At 38.6% G+C, this 16,260-nt stretch overlaps 1 protein-coding gene across 1 annotated transcript in view; it reads left to right on the top strand.

The window, feature by feature from the left end:
* Nucleotides 1-16,260, top strand: part of TRPM6 (transient receptor potential cation channel subfamily M member 6) — a 170,721-nt gene that overhangs the window by 93,878 nt on the left and 60,583 nt on the right. The window contains exons 17-21 of the mRNA XM_030293715.1: nt 241-469; nt 4,900-5,052; nt 9,975-10,121; nt 12,842-12,970; nt 14,322-14,573. Coding sequence (XP_030149575.1) covers nt 241-469; nt 4,900-5,052; nt 9,975-10,121; nt 12,842-12,970; nt 14,322-14,573 — 910 coding nt within the window. The remainder of the gene's footprint in view (nt 1-240; nt 470-4,899; nt 5,053-9,974; nt 10,122-12,841; nt 12,971-14,321; nt 14,574-16,260) is intronic.

The following is a 16,260-nucleotide window of genomic DNA, read 5'->3' as shown; positions in this document are numbered from 1 at the left end:
GAATAGATAGCTCAGCCATGCCTGATGTAAACCAAATTCTGGAAAGGGAGAACTGTTCATCTGAGCAGCAATCACTTTCAAATAGCTTCTGCAATCTGAGGTTATTCTGTTGCTGTTCATTCTTTTGCATCGGTCTTTCCTGAGTCTCCTCTCTCATCGTTTTGAATGTTACTGGGACTCTCACCCGCATTTTTTTTTTTTTTTTTTTTTTTTTTTTCCACTAACTGTGTGTCATTACAGACAGTTTGGCCAGCTTGCCCTGGATGTGTTGGAGAAGGCATTCAAGCAGAATGAAAGAATGGCCATGAAACTGCTGACCTACGAACTCAAGAACTGGAGCGATTCCACCTGTCTGAAACTGGCCGTGTCTGGAAGGTTGAGGCCCTTCGTTTCACATACTTGCACCCAGATGCTGCTGACAGACATGTGGACTGGGCGCCTGAAAATGAGGAAACATGCTTGGCTAAAGGTACATTGACTCGCAGAGAACGTGCTGGTGGTTGCCAAAGGGGAGGAGGCTGGGGGGATGGGCAAAATGGGTGAAGGGGAGAGGCAGGCACAGGCTTCTAGTTATGGAATGAGTAAGCCACAGGGATGAACGGCACAGCACAAGGAATGTGGTCAGTGGTGCTGTGGTCGTGTTGTGTGGAGACAGACGGTAGCTACACTTGTGGGGAGCACAGTGCAAGTATAGAGGTCTCAAGTCTCTGTTCTGTACATCCGAAACTAATGTAACCTTGTGGGTCAGCTGTACTTGAATTGAAAGAAAAGGGTGTATTTGGGGCGCCTGGGTGGCCCAGTTGGTTAAGCATCCAACTCTTGATTTTGGCTCAGGTCATGGTCTCATAGTTCGTGGGATGGAGCCCCACGATGGGCTCTGCGCTGTCAGTGCTTGGGTTTCTCTCTCTCCCTCTCTTCTTGCCCCTCCCCCGCTCATTCATTCTCTCTCTCTCCAAATAAATAAGTATACTTAAAAAAAAAAAGATGTACTTACTTGCTGTATAGAATTTAATGTTGGTTTACTCTGAAGGTCTATATTCTGGACTTCATTTTTCCCTTGTTGTGGAAGAGTATATTCAGGAAAGCCAGTTAGTATCTTTGGCTCTCACAGATGAGCCGGGATCTTCCCAGGGGAGCCTCTAACACTACTTTATCTCCCGGTTTCTTTTTTAAAAATGGGGATGATTGTACCAACTCTGTCCATCAAAAGGCATTCTCTTGTGAAGGTGGTTAGAAGTTGGAAGCATATACAAACATATGCAAGATTTCATTCTCTTGTTTTTTTTATTTTTTAAAATTTATATCCAAATTAGTTAGCATATAGTGCGACAATGATTTCAGGAGTAGATTCCTTATTGCCCCATACCCATTTAGCCCATCCCCCTTCCCACAACCCCTCCAGTAACCCTCAGTTTGTTCTCCAGATTTATGAGTCTCTTCTGTTTTGCCCCCCTCCCTGTTTTTATATTATTTTTGCTTCCCTTCCCTTATGTTCATCTGTTTTGTCTCTTAAAGTCCTCATATGACTGAAGTCATATGATTTTTGTCTTTCTCTGACTAATTTCACGTAGCATAATACCCTCCAGTTCCATCCACATAGTTGCAAGTGGCGAGATTTCACTCTTTTTGATTGCCAAGTAATACTCCGTTGTATATATATACCACATCTTCTTTATCCATTCATCTATCGATGGGCATTTGGGCTCCTTCCATACTTTTGCTATTGTTGATTGTGCTGCTACAAACATGGGGATGCATGTGTCCCTTTGAAACACCGCACCTGTATCCCGTGGATAAATGCCTAGTAGTGCAATTGCTGGGTCGTAGGGTAGTTCTGTTTTTAGTTTTTTGAGGAACCTGCATACTGTTTTCCAGAGCGGCTGCACCAGCTTGCATTCCCATACAAGATTTCATTCTTAGTAAACTCCATTACCTCTGATAATTATAACAGAACTAAATGAGCCTTTTTAGTGAAATTTTTTTCATCTTAAGAATATTAACCAACAATAAACTAAATAAAATCAACAATTTCTGTTCTCTTCATCCAATGTGATGTTTTAGGGAATAATGCTTATTTTATTTTATTTTTTTTTAAGTTTATTTATTTATTTTGAGAGACGGAGAGAAGGAGCATGAATGGGGGAGGAGCAGAGAGAGAGCGACAGAGGGAACCCAGGCAGGCTCCACACTGTCAGTGCAGAGCCTGATGTGGGGCTCTATCTCACCAACTGGGAGTTCATGACCTGAGCCGAGATTCAAGAGTAGGATACTTAACTGACTGAGCCACCCAGGTGTCCCTTAAATGCTTATTTTATAAAGCTGCCCTCAAAAACATTTGTTCACCCATTTCCAGATTCTTCTACCCATTACAGTTTGGCCTCACCTCTCATCTTGAATTATCAAGAGTAATTTAGTTAACTACTAAAAACATTAGACTTTTGACATCAAATCTAAAGCTTTTGGTTAAGGTCAGGCTTATAAAGTCCTTATGCTTATAAAAACTGAATTAAAAGGAATAAAACATGAGAATTAAGAGATAACATTAAGACTATATTATTTTATTTTTCCTGCAGTTCTTAAAAATTTGTGTCCCAAATAGGACGACTTTCTTAAAAATATGTTTTTGTTGGACACACTATAGAAAACACAAAGAAATAAAAGGCATAATATATAAAATAAATAAAAGAACTTGCACATTTCAATTCCACTAATGAGATTGCAAAAATAAGAGAAATTGAATCAAAACTTATTTCACATAGATTCCTCTTTTAAAAATATTGGATAAATAACAGCTGTTTCTAGAAGTTCTCCTTTGATCTGTTTTGATTTCAACTTTGGAAATGATGAAGCAGAGACATGAATGGGTCCACCTCTAGCTACGCAATCTCTGGCAATAACTGTTTTTAAATGTGTAGAGAATGAGATGGGGTAAGTTGGCTGCAAGTTTGAGCAGTAATTTTCCCCATGGCTGTGTCCTGTACGTAGTTTAGTTTACTAGAAATCCTTTTTACTGAGAACTTAATAACATTTTGCTCCTCATATACCTTGTACCAACCAAGAGACCTAAGTGAAACAAGACTGAATGTTTTGCCTCAAAACACAGTGAGTTGAGAAAGAAGTCTGAATTAGCTACTTAAAATCTCTGAGCTGCAGGAAATTGCTCTCCCTGTGTAGATCCTGATTCCCCAGTGTTTGGCTTGTGAGTTTTGAGAACACGTTTGCAAATAATTGTAAGGTGTCCTGGTTAGACTGATTCCAAGTGTATGAAGACTGGAGGAAGACCTTATAGGGTCTGGTGGAAGAGAAAACTCATTTAAATACTTATAGGGTGATAGGCTCCAACTGATCCCTTGGGAATGGGATATCGCTATCCTTGAGTAGTGTTTCATGAGGCAGTTGTCCTGCAAGGGACAAGTGGAGTCTTTTCAGGAAGTGGGTTAGGAATTAATTAGTGTAATGTCATCATTGTGCCTGGTAACTATGATGTTTCCAGACCTAGAAGACTGTGTGTATTTTGGGTTCCACATCTGAAGAGAAAGCATATACTGTTCACACAAACAAAACCCTGTCAAAACTGGGACGGTCCTGAAAAACTTCTTATAGGAGATCAGGCTTTAAAACACAACAAAAAGTCATTTCAGCAGTGAAAGTTGACCAGGATATGACTTCAGTTTATTTAATCATGAATGGTGTGCAGTCAGGGTTAATTGTATTTTTGTTCACCGAATCCCAGAGAACTAAGGCCTGATTTTAGCTTGAAAGAAAAGTAGTGCTCAAGAAGTTGAGTTGTACAACATTTAGTAAATCTCCTACACTATTTATTCTTAAAAGCCATATAAATTGAACATAAAATAATCTTTTGAATAAAAAAAATCTTTTGAATAGCCCATAAATACATGAATAATAGCAATAATAATGAAGGAACTATGGATATCTGGATGAATACCTTCCTTGGGATTTACTGGCAAAGAAAATATTTGTGTAGGATGTGAGGTGAATCCACCAGAAGGTGGCACTTGGTATGTTTTTATATTCTTGATTTCATAATATGAATACATTTTAATGTGTTTTACGGGATAACTACTTAATGGCATTAAAGGTTATGAAAGCAATATGCTCATGCTTACTGAAAAATAATACTTCTTACTGCCTGCTCCTATGGATAAATAATTACAGTGTAATATACATATTTTTAAGCCTTTAAATGCATATATGTGTACATATCTTCTTTAATTTTTAATTTTCTTTTTGCACAGTAATGGGAGCACACCATATATGTTATTATATAGTTTGCTTTTATTCACATAACAATATAACTTGGATATCTTTTCATTATATTAAAAATTGCCTTTATCTTTTTAATGATTGCATAATATTCCACTCTTAGGTTGTTCTACACCAGCTATCCTCCCTTTGGAGATGGATATTTAGGTTGACATAGACGTTTTTTTAAGTTTATTTATTTACTTGACAGGGGAGAAGGGGCAGAGCGAGGTAGGGAGAGAGAGAATCCCAAGAAAACTCTGTACTGTCAGTGTAGAGCTCGACACGGGGCTCGATCCCACGAATCGTGAAATCATGACCTGAGCCAAAATCAAGAGTTAGACGCTCAACTGACTGAGCCACCCAGGTACCCCAGGTTGACATAGGTTTTTTGCTATTACACATAACCCTGCAACAATCATCCCTATACACATGCACTTGTATTTATGAGTATTTCTGAGAGCGACACTTCTAGAATTGGAATTGAGTCAACAAGTACATGTCGAATCAGGTTATCAACTGAATTGGGGATAGGTCTGACACTTTATGTATGTGAAAATCTTCATTTTGTTACTTGGCTAATACTTGTGACTTGTGTAACTCTTACTGTTTATTTTGCTTTATTTTCTTTCAAAGATCATCATAAGTATTCTTTTTCCACCCACCATTTTGTCATTGGAATTTAAAAGCAAAGCAGAGATGTCACATGTTCCCCAATCCCAGGACTTCCAGTTTGCGTGGTATTATGGTGACCAGAACGCCAGCAATGCCAAAGAAAGTGCTTATACGGTTAGTACAATATCCCCAGGAACTAAGCTTTCATATGCATTCGTACACATTTTCATACACCTGCACAAATGTACACATTCCCAAAATTTGTTTAGGAAACAACTTATTTAACAATCTTAGTCATATTATCTATGATCAGGCATAGCATGTATGATATGTCTAATTAACCCCCATATATGATTAAGCAAAATATCCCATTTCTTTGGGAAATAAAGTCTTTATTCTGCCTTGATGGCTGCTTCACTTTTCATTTTCCCTTGTGACAAGTAGAATAAATAGAGTTACTGTTTCTCTGAAGTTACAATGAGGAATGCCTCATATCCTTAAAAATCTTTTGTAAAGATGCAGGTTTAGGATTTGCATTATCTTTACTGTTTCACTGCACAATTTTTTTTTACATTCGTTATATCCAGTGACCAACTAATTTTACTTGAGTTCCCAGCTGTATATGCTTTCCTGAGTAACTTGAGCTACTGCTCTTGCAACCTGTCTTCATTGGAAAGTCCCCAGTATTCTGTCTGTGCACGTATTTTTTGCTTTTTTGTCTCAACTTGGATCATTACTTATAAACTTATTACTGTAGGTGCAGTGACCGTCTTCTGTGGTACTTAATATTTTAATGAGGCATCTTTAGTTAGCATCTTTTTTGGATATGCTTTTGTACTTGTGAAGTATTTGTTATAGTATCTAAAAATGTATTCAATAAGTATTAAATTCAAAATAATTATAATTAGTGGGTATGGCTGACGTCTGTTTTGATTGGGTGAGCATCCATTCTGATTGGTTAGTGCCCCTATCAGATCAGTTGTTAAATATTTTGACTCTCATGCCTGTTTGGGTATATATGTATTCCTCTCCTCTACCCTCTCTCTCTTCCTTCCATCCTCACTTTGCTAAGGCTGATGTTTTATCTCGGGTTCTCAGAGTATAAGATGACAGGTGCATTCTAACCTCTGTGGAATGCGTGAGCAATCATCTTGCCAAGCTGGGCTAATCAAGTTGTCGCAATTGTGACTGTACTGGCTAGATGATATGGTTACTAAGCACAGACCATTTCAAGTGTTTTTTTAAGGGAAGATAAGAAATGCAGTGTTGGCTTAACACCTTTAGAAATAGAATGAAGTCTTCATATGTGAGATATTTTGTTTGAATTTGCTCATTTATATGTTCACACTGAGTTAGTTTATTGAAGTGAACAATGGAGAAAGCTGCTTATCTACCTATCTATCTATCTATCTATCCATCCATCCATCCATTCACCCACCTACTTATCTATAAACAAGTGTATAAATATGTTGGCAGTTGGTAGCAAATAGTACTTTGCAAGTGGATGTAACTTCACTTTTGGCTCTTACAGGTTTCATGGAAAGCTAAGCTCCCACAAACACTTAAGGCATTGTAGATAGCTGGAGCATTCCACTAAGTAGTCATTCTCAAAGGGGAACTTTTAGAGTAGGAAGTCCTTCCTTAAGTGGCAGTTAACTGTGCTCTTAACATTGAAAAATATGGTACATTCTCACAATTCCCTGAAAAATTAAACTTTGGCTGTACTGTAGTGGTTCTGTTTATAACAATTGCCCACCTGGATGCTTTGGACATGGCCATATCAATTTATCAATTAAATTAATATTTAATGGCCACCTACCATGTGCCAGATAAGATACAATGTTCTGGGGACACTGCATGGTGGCTTCTGCCACCATGGGGCTTATAATCAGGCAGAGTACCTGCGATACCTCAGCATTATTCAATTTAAAGCATTTATTAAAAAATGTTTCAAATTTGCCCTGTTCTGAATGGATTATAATCATAGTAACAATGTTCTCTTGTCTGTGAATTTAACTAGAGCAATAGTTTTTGTTTACCTGCTTTGTGTTTGGAATTTTGCTAAGCAGAGAGTCAGCATTTCATGAGACGGTAAGATTTCACAATGCTGATTGAACATAATATGCTTGATTAGTGGAAGAATACAATTTGTATTCTATATTTTGGGAGAAAAGTGAAGACAGGTAGATGCTCTTTTAGCAGGTCTTTGTAGTTTGTCCTTGTGGTAATAGTGGGTGATAATGAATATAACGAAAGTACCACCGGTGATAGGAAAAGGAAGGCCATTGTTCTGAAGCTGTGTAGATTCAACCACTGCATCTGCTTCATGAGGTTTTATAAAAGTCCTTACTGAAGTCTCTACAGTAAAATAACTTTGCCATCAGAAGTTTAATCTATCTAGCTGCTAGCCCTTTGAAAGCATGACTTTTGATGACAGGAGCTTTCTTAGGAACAAATTATAGCAAGATGGCAGAATGCCTTAACTAGAAGAAGAAGATTCTTCTCATCTGGTGTCAGTCAGTGAGGATTGGAGATTGGTGGCGGCTTCATGAATGAGGTAGTGGTTAAGATGGACTTATGTGGAAATAGCATTTCTGTGGAAGGACAGATAGTAGGTAGGGGCCCAGGGGCAGGAATTGCAAGGCATATGTCAAACATCGTATGTTCCTTGGCTTGGCTAGAGCCCAGGTTATAGTGGATATGGGACAAGGAGGAAATATTTGTGGGTATGGCTGGGAAAGTAGATTGAGGCTAGATCATGGAGACTCTTGTATATCCTATGAGGGAATGTGGTATTTTTTCTGTAGGTAATGGAGACCCTGTGGATGTATGTGATACGGTAGCAAGATGCTTTGACCATTAGGAAAATTATTCTGCCTCCAGCGTAGAGGATGACGTGGCAAGAAGATAGGCTGAAAACAGGGAGAACATAGCCTGGTGTAACCATCCAGATGAGGAGGATTACGGGCTTTGGCCAGAGTTAGTAGCGATGGGCATAGAGAGGAAAAGAGAAATCCTAAGTGAAGAATCAAATAGAGTTTGAACATGGAGCATGAATGAAAGGGAGGTAGCAAATACGACCAAGAAGTTGATGGTTAAAACAAGGGCATCTTGAAAGGATATGGGAATATTTGGAAAAGGAGCAGGTTTGGAAGGAGAAAGAGGAGTTTAGTTCTTAGACATGTTGATAAACTACAATGAAAAAATGTTTTCGAAAGTTGAACAATAATGTGTTTGATCAGACCATCATTAAGTGGGGAAGATGATAGTAATACAATGGAAAATAGGTATGAATTTTAGTAGAGTTGATTGTTGTAGTTATAATTTTATCCTGTGTGCCTGCTGATAGCAGATTCCTTTGAGAGAAAGAGAAAGAGGAGGAGAGAGGACAGGGGAGAGAAAAGGGGGAGAGGAAGGGGGGGAGAGAGAGACAGAGAGACAGAGAGACAGAGAGACCATTTGATTGATGATGTTGAGATTTGAATAGAAAAAAAGTTAGCTAAGTGAAACATTTTTATGTTTACCTTCTTGTAAGGGTGCAGGAAGGAAAGTCCTGAATCTGAATTTATATTCTCACATTGTCTTCCTCATGGTAGTTGGGTGTCTTTGAATTCAACTTAGAGAGAGGCCCAATTAGGGCTTTATAATGCATACCAAATTGTCAAGAGTAAGTAAGACCTAATGAGAAATTCCTAGAAAAAAATAATAAGAGAGATTATTCACTCACAGAGTCATTACTTAAATTGCTTTCTGGGGTCTTCTTAAAGTGGTACTGATGTCATTAAAATCACAGTAAATGATGACTTTTCTTATTGGTTCTAAGCTATTTTAACTCTGGGCTGGTCCAAACCTGTTAGGAACCAGATCAGTTCCTATACTTTTAAGTCACAACCCCAATTTCATTGCCCAAAGTGATGTGAATGACAGCCATCAATCAGACACTGAGATAACCTGTCTAGAAGCCAGAAGCCTCAAAAATTACATTTTCTCAATTTTATGGACATTTCAAGCAACACTTCGTTTATTCCTTGTCTTGTAAAATCATACCAGTCTTGCAGGTGTGACAACTAGAGAGAGATCTTTGGTGGATAGGATGAGAAACGTACTTGTCAAAGAAGCATCAGAGAACATGGCTTTCTTTTCATTTAATATTTTTTAAAGTCACAAAAGGAATGCATTTCCTGTTTAAAAATTAGGACCACACAGACCTTTATAGAGTAGGGTGACATCTCTTTGCTTCTCTTTTACCATTCCTAAGTTCCCTCTTCCCCAAAACAACCAGGCTACAAGTAATACTTTCTTTTCTTTTCAGTTCTTTCCCCCCACTTTTTACAAGGCTTTTATCCTGTGTGCACACCTGTGTAGTCACGGTCATGCATCCCCTTGTCTGCCACACAGATGCTTATTGCTTATCACCTACAAGGGTTAACCCCTTTGGACTGACACATCTGTTGTAAGAAACTGGTGAAAGATTTGATGCTTTCCTTGGAAATATTTGCATGTACAACACAAATCCTGGCGTATAGTTGCAGGAGGATTCAAGGAACCCTGGAAGCTCAGAGAGTCCATGGACTTTAGGCACAGCACCCCTGCCATCAATGAGGGCTACATGTCTGCTATCAAAGCCAAAATTCTAAAACTCATGCTGTGCCCAACTTTCCTAGGACTTGGGAAATACATCATCGATGGGTGTCTATTTTGTCTTCCTCTATTATGGAGATAGTTGTATTATCTGTTAATGATTTCAGGGGAATGTTACGATATCTTTAGGTTTCAAAATACTGACAAAGGAGGTTAAGCAGAATAGGAGCAGGGACCACTTTTAAACCCTTGGAACTACTCTTGGTCTGACTAGGTTTCATTATTGGATACTTGGCTTGCATTTCACAGATCTCTTGGGCTCCTTCCCCAAAAGTCAGAGATTTATGCAATACACATAGTTTTCTTTCCTCGCAAGACTAAGATTATAATTTGGCAGGTGGGTGCCCAATTAATTTCTAATGTATTATGTTCATAAATAGTTATATATTTTGGATGTTTGCAAATATCAGGATTTTAGTTAAGGCTCTGACAGTAAGTGATTATTTATTTTGCAGAAAGACCGTGATTTGGAGAGAGGCCCTGATGAGAAACTAGATGAAAATCAGCACTTTGATTTAAAGAGTGGTCCCCAAAGCCTCCCATGGACCAGGAAAATCTATGAGTTCTACAATGCTCCAATTGTCAAGTTTTGGTTTTATACGGTTGGTCTCATTGCAGCAATTAAAAATAGGCTTCATGATGGTCAATAGTTAATGATGATTTTGATAATGATATGCCTGGTTTGCCAACTTGTGATAAAATGTAGAAGTGCGATAAGAAACAAAAAATGAGGGGAATCACAGAGGAGGTAGGAGAGAAGATTGGAGGGAGGCGAGGACAGGTTGTAGCAAATCTCTCTTACTATGGGAGTAAAAGAACAAGAATTTTCTTCTTTCCTGAGCGCTTCCTATTAGCTCTGCTGGGACTGAGCCTGTGAAACTTTGTGGAACAGCCAATTAACAGTAGTGGTTGTAGAATTAAGTGATGGCTGTAGATCCTTTTCTCATCTTGGGCAAAGAAATCAAGCAGTTGAGTTGATTTTTTATTTGTAGGTGTAATGTGTAATATGAACAAAAAATGCAAAGTGTTTGCTTTTTGTCTTCAATCACATATGATTATAAATATAGAGAGAATAATAAAACTTATTTTATTTTATTTTATTTCATTTCATTTCATTTTATTTCATTTCACTTCATTTCACTTCATTTCATTTCATTTCATTTCATTTCATTTTCCTCTTCTGACACCCCCCTCTGCCTTGGAGGACAATGACATTGCAGAAGTTAATTTTATAAATAAATAATACATTTAATATTGATAGTAGTGATACAGAGAAATCATTAACTGCACTTTAAATGTAATGAGTGCTTTTCACATTTATTTAATAACATTTATTTTTCTAATGCTTACTTATACTTTAAATTGCTCCTGGCCAAATTGTGTATTTCTAAAACATTTGAAGTACGATTATAAAAGGACACTTATCTAAATGTGTTACATTGCAAAATATTTACTTGCCCATCCAAACGTGTATTTCATATACTTATTAAATATGTACATAGTTCCGCTTTCAAAAATCAAATCTTCCTTCAAATGATGAGGTTTCACCATTTTTTGTGAATGTGTAACAAAATATCCCAAAGTCTCTGATAGTAGCTTTGAGAGACTTTTAGCCATAGTCATGTCATTGAGAAAAAAGTATTCAAGTATTTCTGTTCTTGGAAATCTCCAGCCGATGAACTCTTAGGGACAGGAGTAAAGCTAAGCAAAGAGAACAGCAACAACACATAGTTAACAAACAAATGGAACAAATTAGCCACCTGGGTCTGCCTCCCCATAATGGACAGTGTTAGCAGTGAACACAGACGTTCTTGACTTGATGTCACATGGCTCGGTTATGATGTGCATGTTTTACTGAAGCAGTATCTTGTTATAAATGTGATGATGAAGAAGAAAAAATGTAACATTTTTGGATCTTTTAAGAGTTGCAAAGAAAGAAAGTATCAGGGGGCAATGTTACCAATATCTATGGTGATTTAGTGTTTGGTCATCATGAAGCCAATGACAAAAAGGAAAAAAAAAGATTACTTGATAGAACAAATTTATTTAAATTATGTGTCTAAGTGGTCATCAAACATGCTTAGACTTTGAGGAATAAACTTCGAGAAATATAGAATTAACAGAATTTACCTTAACTTTCTTATGTGCTTGCTTTTCTAAACTATCTCATAGGCAGCAATACCCACCATGCCTTCCCCAAATACCACACATGGTATATACAATGACTACTGTGTAGTTAGAAGGGGTTTTGGCCATTCTCTGTGTAGAACTCTACTGGGAGGGTAATGTACCAAGCTTAGGTAGAGCTCAGAAAGATCTGAAAATAGAGATTCAGGTTAAAGTAATATGATTCACTTCCTTGAGAATGAAAATGAGCGCGCACACACACACACACATGTCCCTCGCTATTGATCTGGGGCTTTAATACATCTGTCGATCAGCTAGCACTATGTATTGTCACTGAAGCCATTAAAAGAACTGCACGGTCTGATGCGTTGTTGGTGATTATGGAAACTGGTAAAGCCTTTCTGATGGGCAATTTAGTAGCATTGTCACGGGTTTAAATGTGTATGCCCAGGGATTCTACTTCTGGGAATATATCTTAAGATAATAAGAATGTTGGAAAAGATTACAAAGCTATTAGTCCCTATGTGTCTATATATGTGTGTGCTTAGTGTGTCTTAATTTTTTGAAGATATTGGAAATCTAGGTTTAATATATATAGTTAAAAATGAAACATGCATTTCTTGAATGTCTACCATGTGTTAGTTTGAGTGCAGAAGATAAAAATGTGAACAGTCTTTCACTACAAGGACTCACAGTTGGACGATACTTTCCCGCTAACCAGGATGTTTTTATCAACATAAAATAAAACTCCCAGCAGAAGCTAATGTCACATTTTATTACATTCGAAAATAGACACCGACTGATACTGCTCCTTGGTGTACTTGGGGCACGTGTTTTCTATGCTTACAGGGAGGGGAAAGTGTTTGATTCTCTCTCGGTTTGTCGTTAGCCTGACGGTGTCCATGTCGGCATGGGCCGGGTTCCAGAAATTCTGGTCAGGAGCCAACGAGATGAGACAGTGCCCCATTCCATGCATTTGGGAACAGCGGTCTTCACTGCTTTCATTAAATTCTGGCATAGAAAACTGTACATTCTTGTACTTTCCTTGAAATCAGGTTCTGCGTAAACGGAAGTTATATTTCCATGTTATCATGTTGAAGTTCCTTTGTGTCTCTGCTTGGCTCGGTTTGTGTCTACTTGGCATTCTCCATTACGACTCTCACTCATGTCCAGGGAATGTGTGTCCCCCTCATAGATGGCATATTTGGCCTTCCTCATGCTGTTCACTTACACTGTGTTGGTGGAGATGCAGCCCCAGCCCAGCGTGCAAGAGTGGCTTGTTATCATTTATATCTTCACCAATGCCATTGAGAAGGTCAGGGAGGTGAGTCGCCCCTTCTACCTTTGTCTTCTCCACCTCTAGGAAGAGGTGTTTTGGGCTCGTGATGGAAACGGACAGATACAGCAAGGGTGGGGGCGAGACAGGCAATGCTGATCCTGATTTGCTTGGGACAGAAAGGGTATTTAGGGGAAGAGCTCTGATCTCAACCCTTCATCCTTTGCCAAGGACTTACTGCTGGTTGCTGCTCTTTGAAAGCAGTTATTTTTAAAGACGTCCAAGTGTGTTTATCTGTCTTAGAGTGAGGCTATCTAATTGTTGTTAGACCCTCCAACTGTCTGATTTCCCAGAAGGTTTTTTTCTTTTTAATTAGATTGATTTTTGTAGCCTACCATTACTGTACCTTGTCAGCCTCACTTTACAGTAGGCAAATAAGTGGCCAGAGTTGGACGATAAGGAAAGAATTCATTGATGGCTTTTGAATTGTTTTCCTAAACACCTTTGAAAATTGAAACTGAGAATCCCGGAGGCAAGTAGTCCAAAAGACAAAACAAAACTTTCATTTTTGGTTTTGCAAGCGAGTTGCTTAAAAAAAACCCCAGAGGTAACACTCATGCAGTTTTAACTATAATCGTATGCAGCTATAACTTTGTTTTACATGTCAGTGTATATGTGTCTCTGTGTATATGCATTCACATACATTCATTTTGTCCTGGAGCTAATATGATGAACACTGTATACTAAGTGAATGTATTCTTAGTAATTATACCTGTATCGCCTGCTAGTCAGTATCGTGGAGTTTATAGAAAACAATTCAGGAGAAAAACCTCTGAATGCCACCATTTTTTATGCTTCGGGAAAAATAAGTTTATGACTTTACGTTTGAATTTGTCTGATATTCTTTTGCAGGGGTAATTTCTTATACTAGTGACTTCTAATGTGGCATTCTTAGTGATTTGTCAACGACTCACTAAGTAGTGGTAGCAGGACTCGATTACAGGATTCCTTGGTTTCAAACCAGTTTCCTCTGTACTGGCTCTCCCTCATGAAAACAGAAAGGTAGCTGTAATAGACCCACGGTAATACTGAGTTTTTAAATGTCTTGGTGGCCCCCTGTGTTAGCTTAGGATTAATGAAAGCTAGGAAAACGTATTCTTTTTTGTTTTTTTCTGGTTTGTTTTTCAAATAGCTGGTGACATTAAAACACATTTATAGAATCGTTTTAATAATTCATTGGCCAAGGATAACTGAAGGCTCTAAAATACCCTTGTGATCTAAGGTTTGGTGGGGTTCAAATTATTCTCTAAGCCAGCAGTTGATGTACCAAAGAACAGTATTATGAGCCCCTTGGGTCACACTCCATTCTTTAAATTTCCCTCTTTCTTTCTTCTTTTAGGTCTGTATTTCAGAACCTGGGAAGTTTACTCAAAAGGTGAAGGTATGGATTAGTGAGTACTGGAACCTAATAGAAACTGTGGCTATTGGCCTGTTTTCAGTTGGTTTTGGCCTTCGGTGGGGCGACCCTCCTTTGCACACAGCGGGAAGACTAATCTACTGCATAGACATCATATTCTGGTTCTCACGGCTCCTGGACTTCTTTGCCGTGAATCAACACGTAGGTCCATATGTGACCATGATTGCAAAAATGGTGAGTACGATCTGTTTGTGTGTTCTGGGGTCCTTTTTTTTTTTTTAATTTTTTTTTTTTCAACGTTTATTTATTTTTGGGACAGAGAGAGACAGAGCATGAATGGGGGAGGGGCAGAGAGAGAGGGAGACACACAGAATCGGAAACAGGCTCCAGGCTCTGAGCCATCAGTCCAGAGCCTGACGCGGGGCTCGAACTCCCGGACCGCGAGATCGTGACCTGGCTGAAGTCGGACGCTTAACCGACTGCGCCACCCAGGCGCCCCGCTGGGGTCCTTTTTAATGACTTTACCTACTTTCATGGTTCACATCCAGTAGTTTAACCTTTAGAATTGTTTATAGAAGCACAGACATTGAGCTCATGTCGTCTCTGCTTTCTTTATAACCACAAACTCATATTTAACAAATGTCCTTGCAGAGTATATTGGGTGGTTGATAAGGAGACTCCACTTATTAGCCTTTTGGTTATGGCCAGAAGATATGATTGAATCAAATGTGTCTCTGAGCACAGTGATTCTCGAAGGTCAGATTTGTGTGAGGCTACCACCAGTAATATTTTCTGCTAACACTTTCAATGCATCTTTTTATCTCCTCACCCCCAGCCAACTCTTAAGTAGTATGCGTTATGGGCTACACTATGTTCTAAGTACTTGTACCTATTAACTCATTTAATCTTCAAAATAACATTAAGACAGGCACTGTTACTGTTGTCCATATTTTTCATACACGGAAATGGAGGTTAAGTAAATTTCCCCAGGGCATAAGTAGGGGAGTCAGGTTTCAAATCTGGACCATCTGGCTCTGTCATCTGAGCCTGCTGTGCAGTTGGGTTAGCCTTCTCCAACTGGCTTAGGGACCTGAGACCCACCCTCTAGGAAGTACTCTCCAGATCATCTTTGGCTTTTCCTTCTGGAATACTCACTGGCAGGGATGGGGCAAGTTCTGGAGAGAGAAGGGTAGTGCTTGAACAAAGGAGAACAGAAGAGGGAGAACCTCTAGGACTCCAAAGACAGATTTTTCTTTCTTTACACTTATATTTAACATTTTTTTTTCTTTATATTTTTAAACAAGAAATGTTCTCTGGTCTTGGTGGCATTGATATTTATCAGATAGGTTGTGCTGAGGTAACTGATACATCTTGGTGAGTTAGCACAAGTTATTTCTCCCTAATGCAAAGTTTAATGAGTGTTCATGGGGGCTGAGCTCTACCCTATAACTCAGGGATCAAGAATCCTTTTATCTTGTGACGGTGCCATGTCAACATAACATGGATTCCAAGGTCTCCTGTGGTGGGGAATGAGAGGGATGGAGAAAGTTTAACAGCTTTTAACTGTTCTGGGCAGGAATTAAAATAACTCACTGCCACTCCACAGGCTATCGGTTAGAATAGGTCATATGGTACCAGCTTTGTGGAAGGGAGGCTAAGAAATTCAGAGGAGCTCATGAAATACTCATGAAATAAGTGAACAAAAGGGTTGAATTGATGTACATTTAGTAAGTGAAATGAACATGACCTGATCCATTTCTCAGTCTCTAATTGATTCCTGAAGATAACCTTAGGGATAAGGACTCCTTTGACCAATTTGAATACTCCCTATTTTTTGTTTAAGCACAGATTCTTCACCCTCAACACATCTATGTTTTTAGACAGACATTGACATGAAACATGCTGTGGCAGAGGGAAGGAA

This window comes from Lynx canadensis, chromosome D4 (assembly GCF_007474595.2).
Source record: "Lynx canadensis isolate LIC74 chromosome D4, mLynCan4.pri.v2, whole genome shotgun sequence".
Classification (NCBI taxonomy): Eukaryota; Metazoa; Chordata; class Mammalia; order Carnivora; family Felidae; genus Lynx; species Lynx canadensis.
Note: the sequence above shows the minus strand (reverse complement) of the source record. Positions and strands in the feature narration are given on the sequence as shown.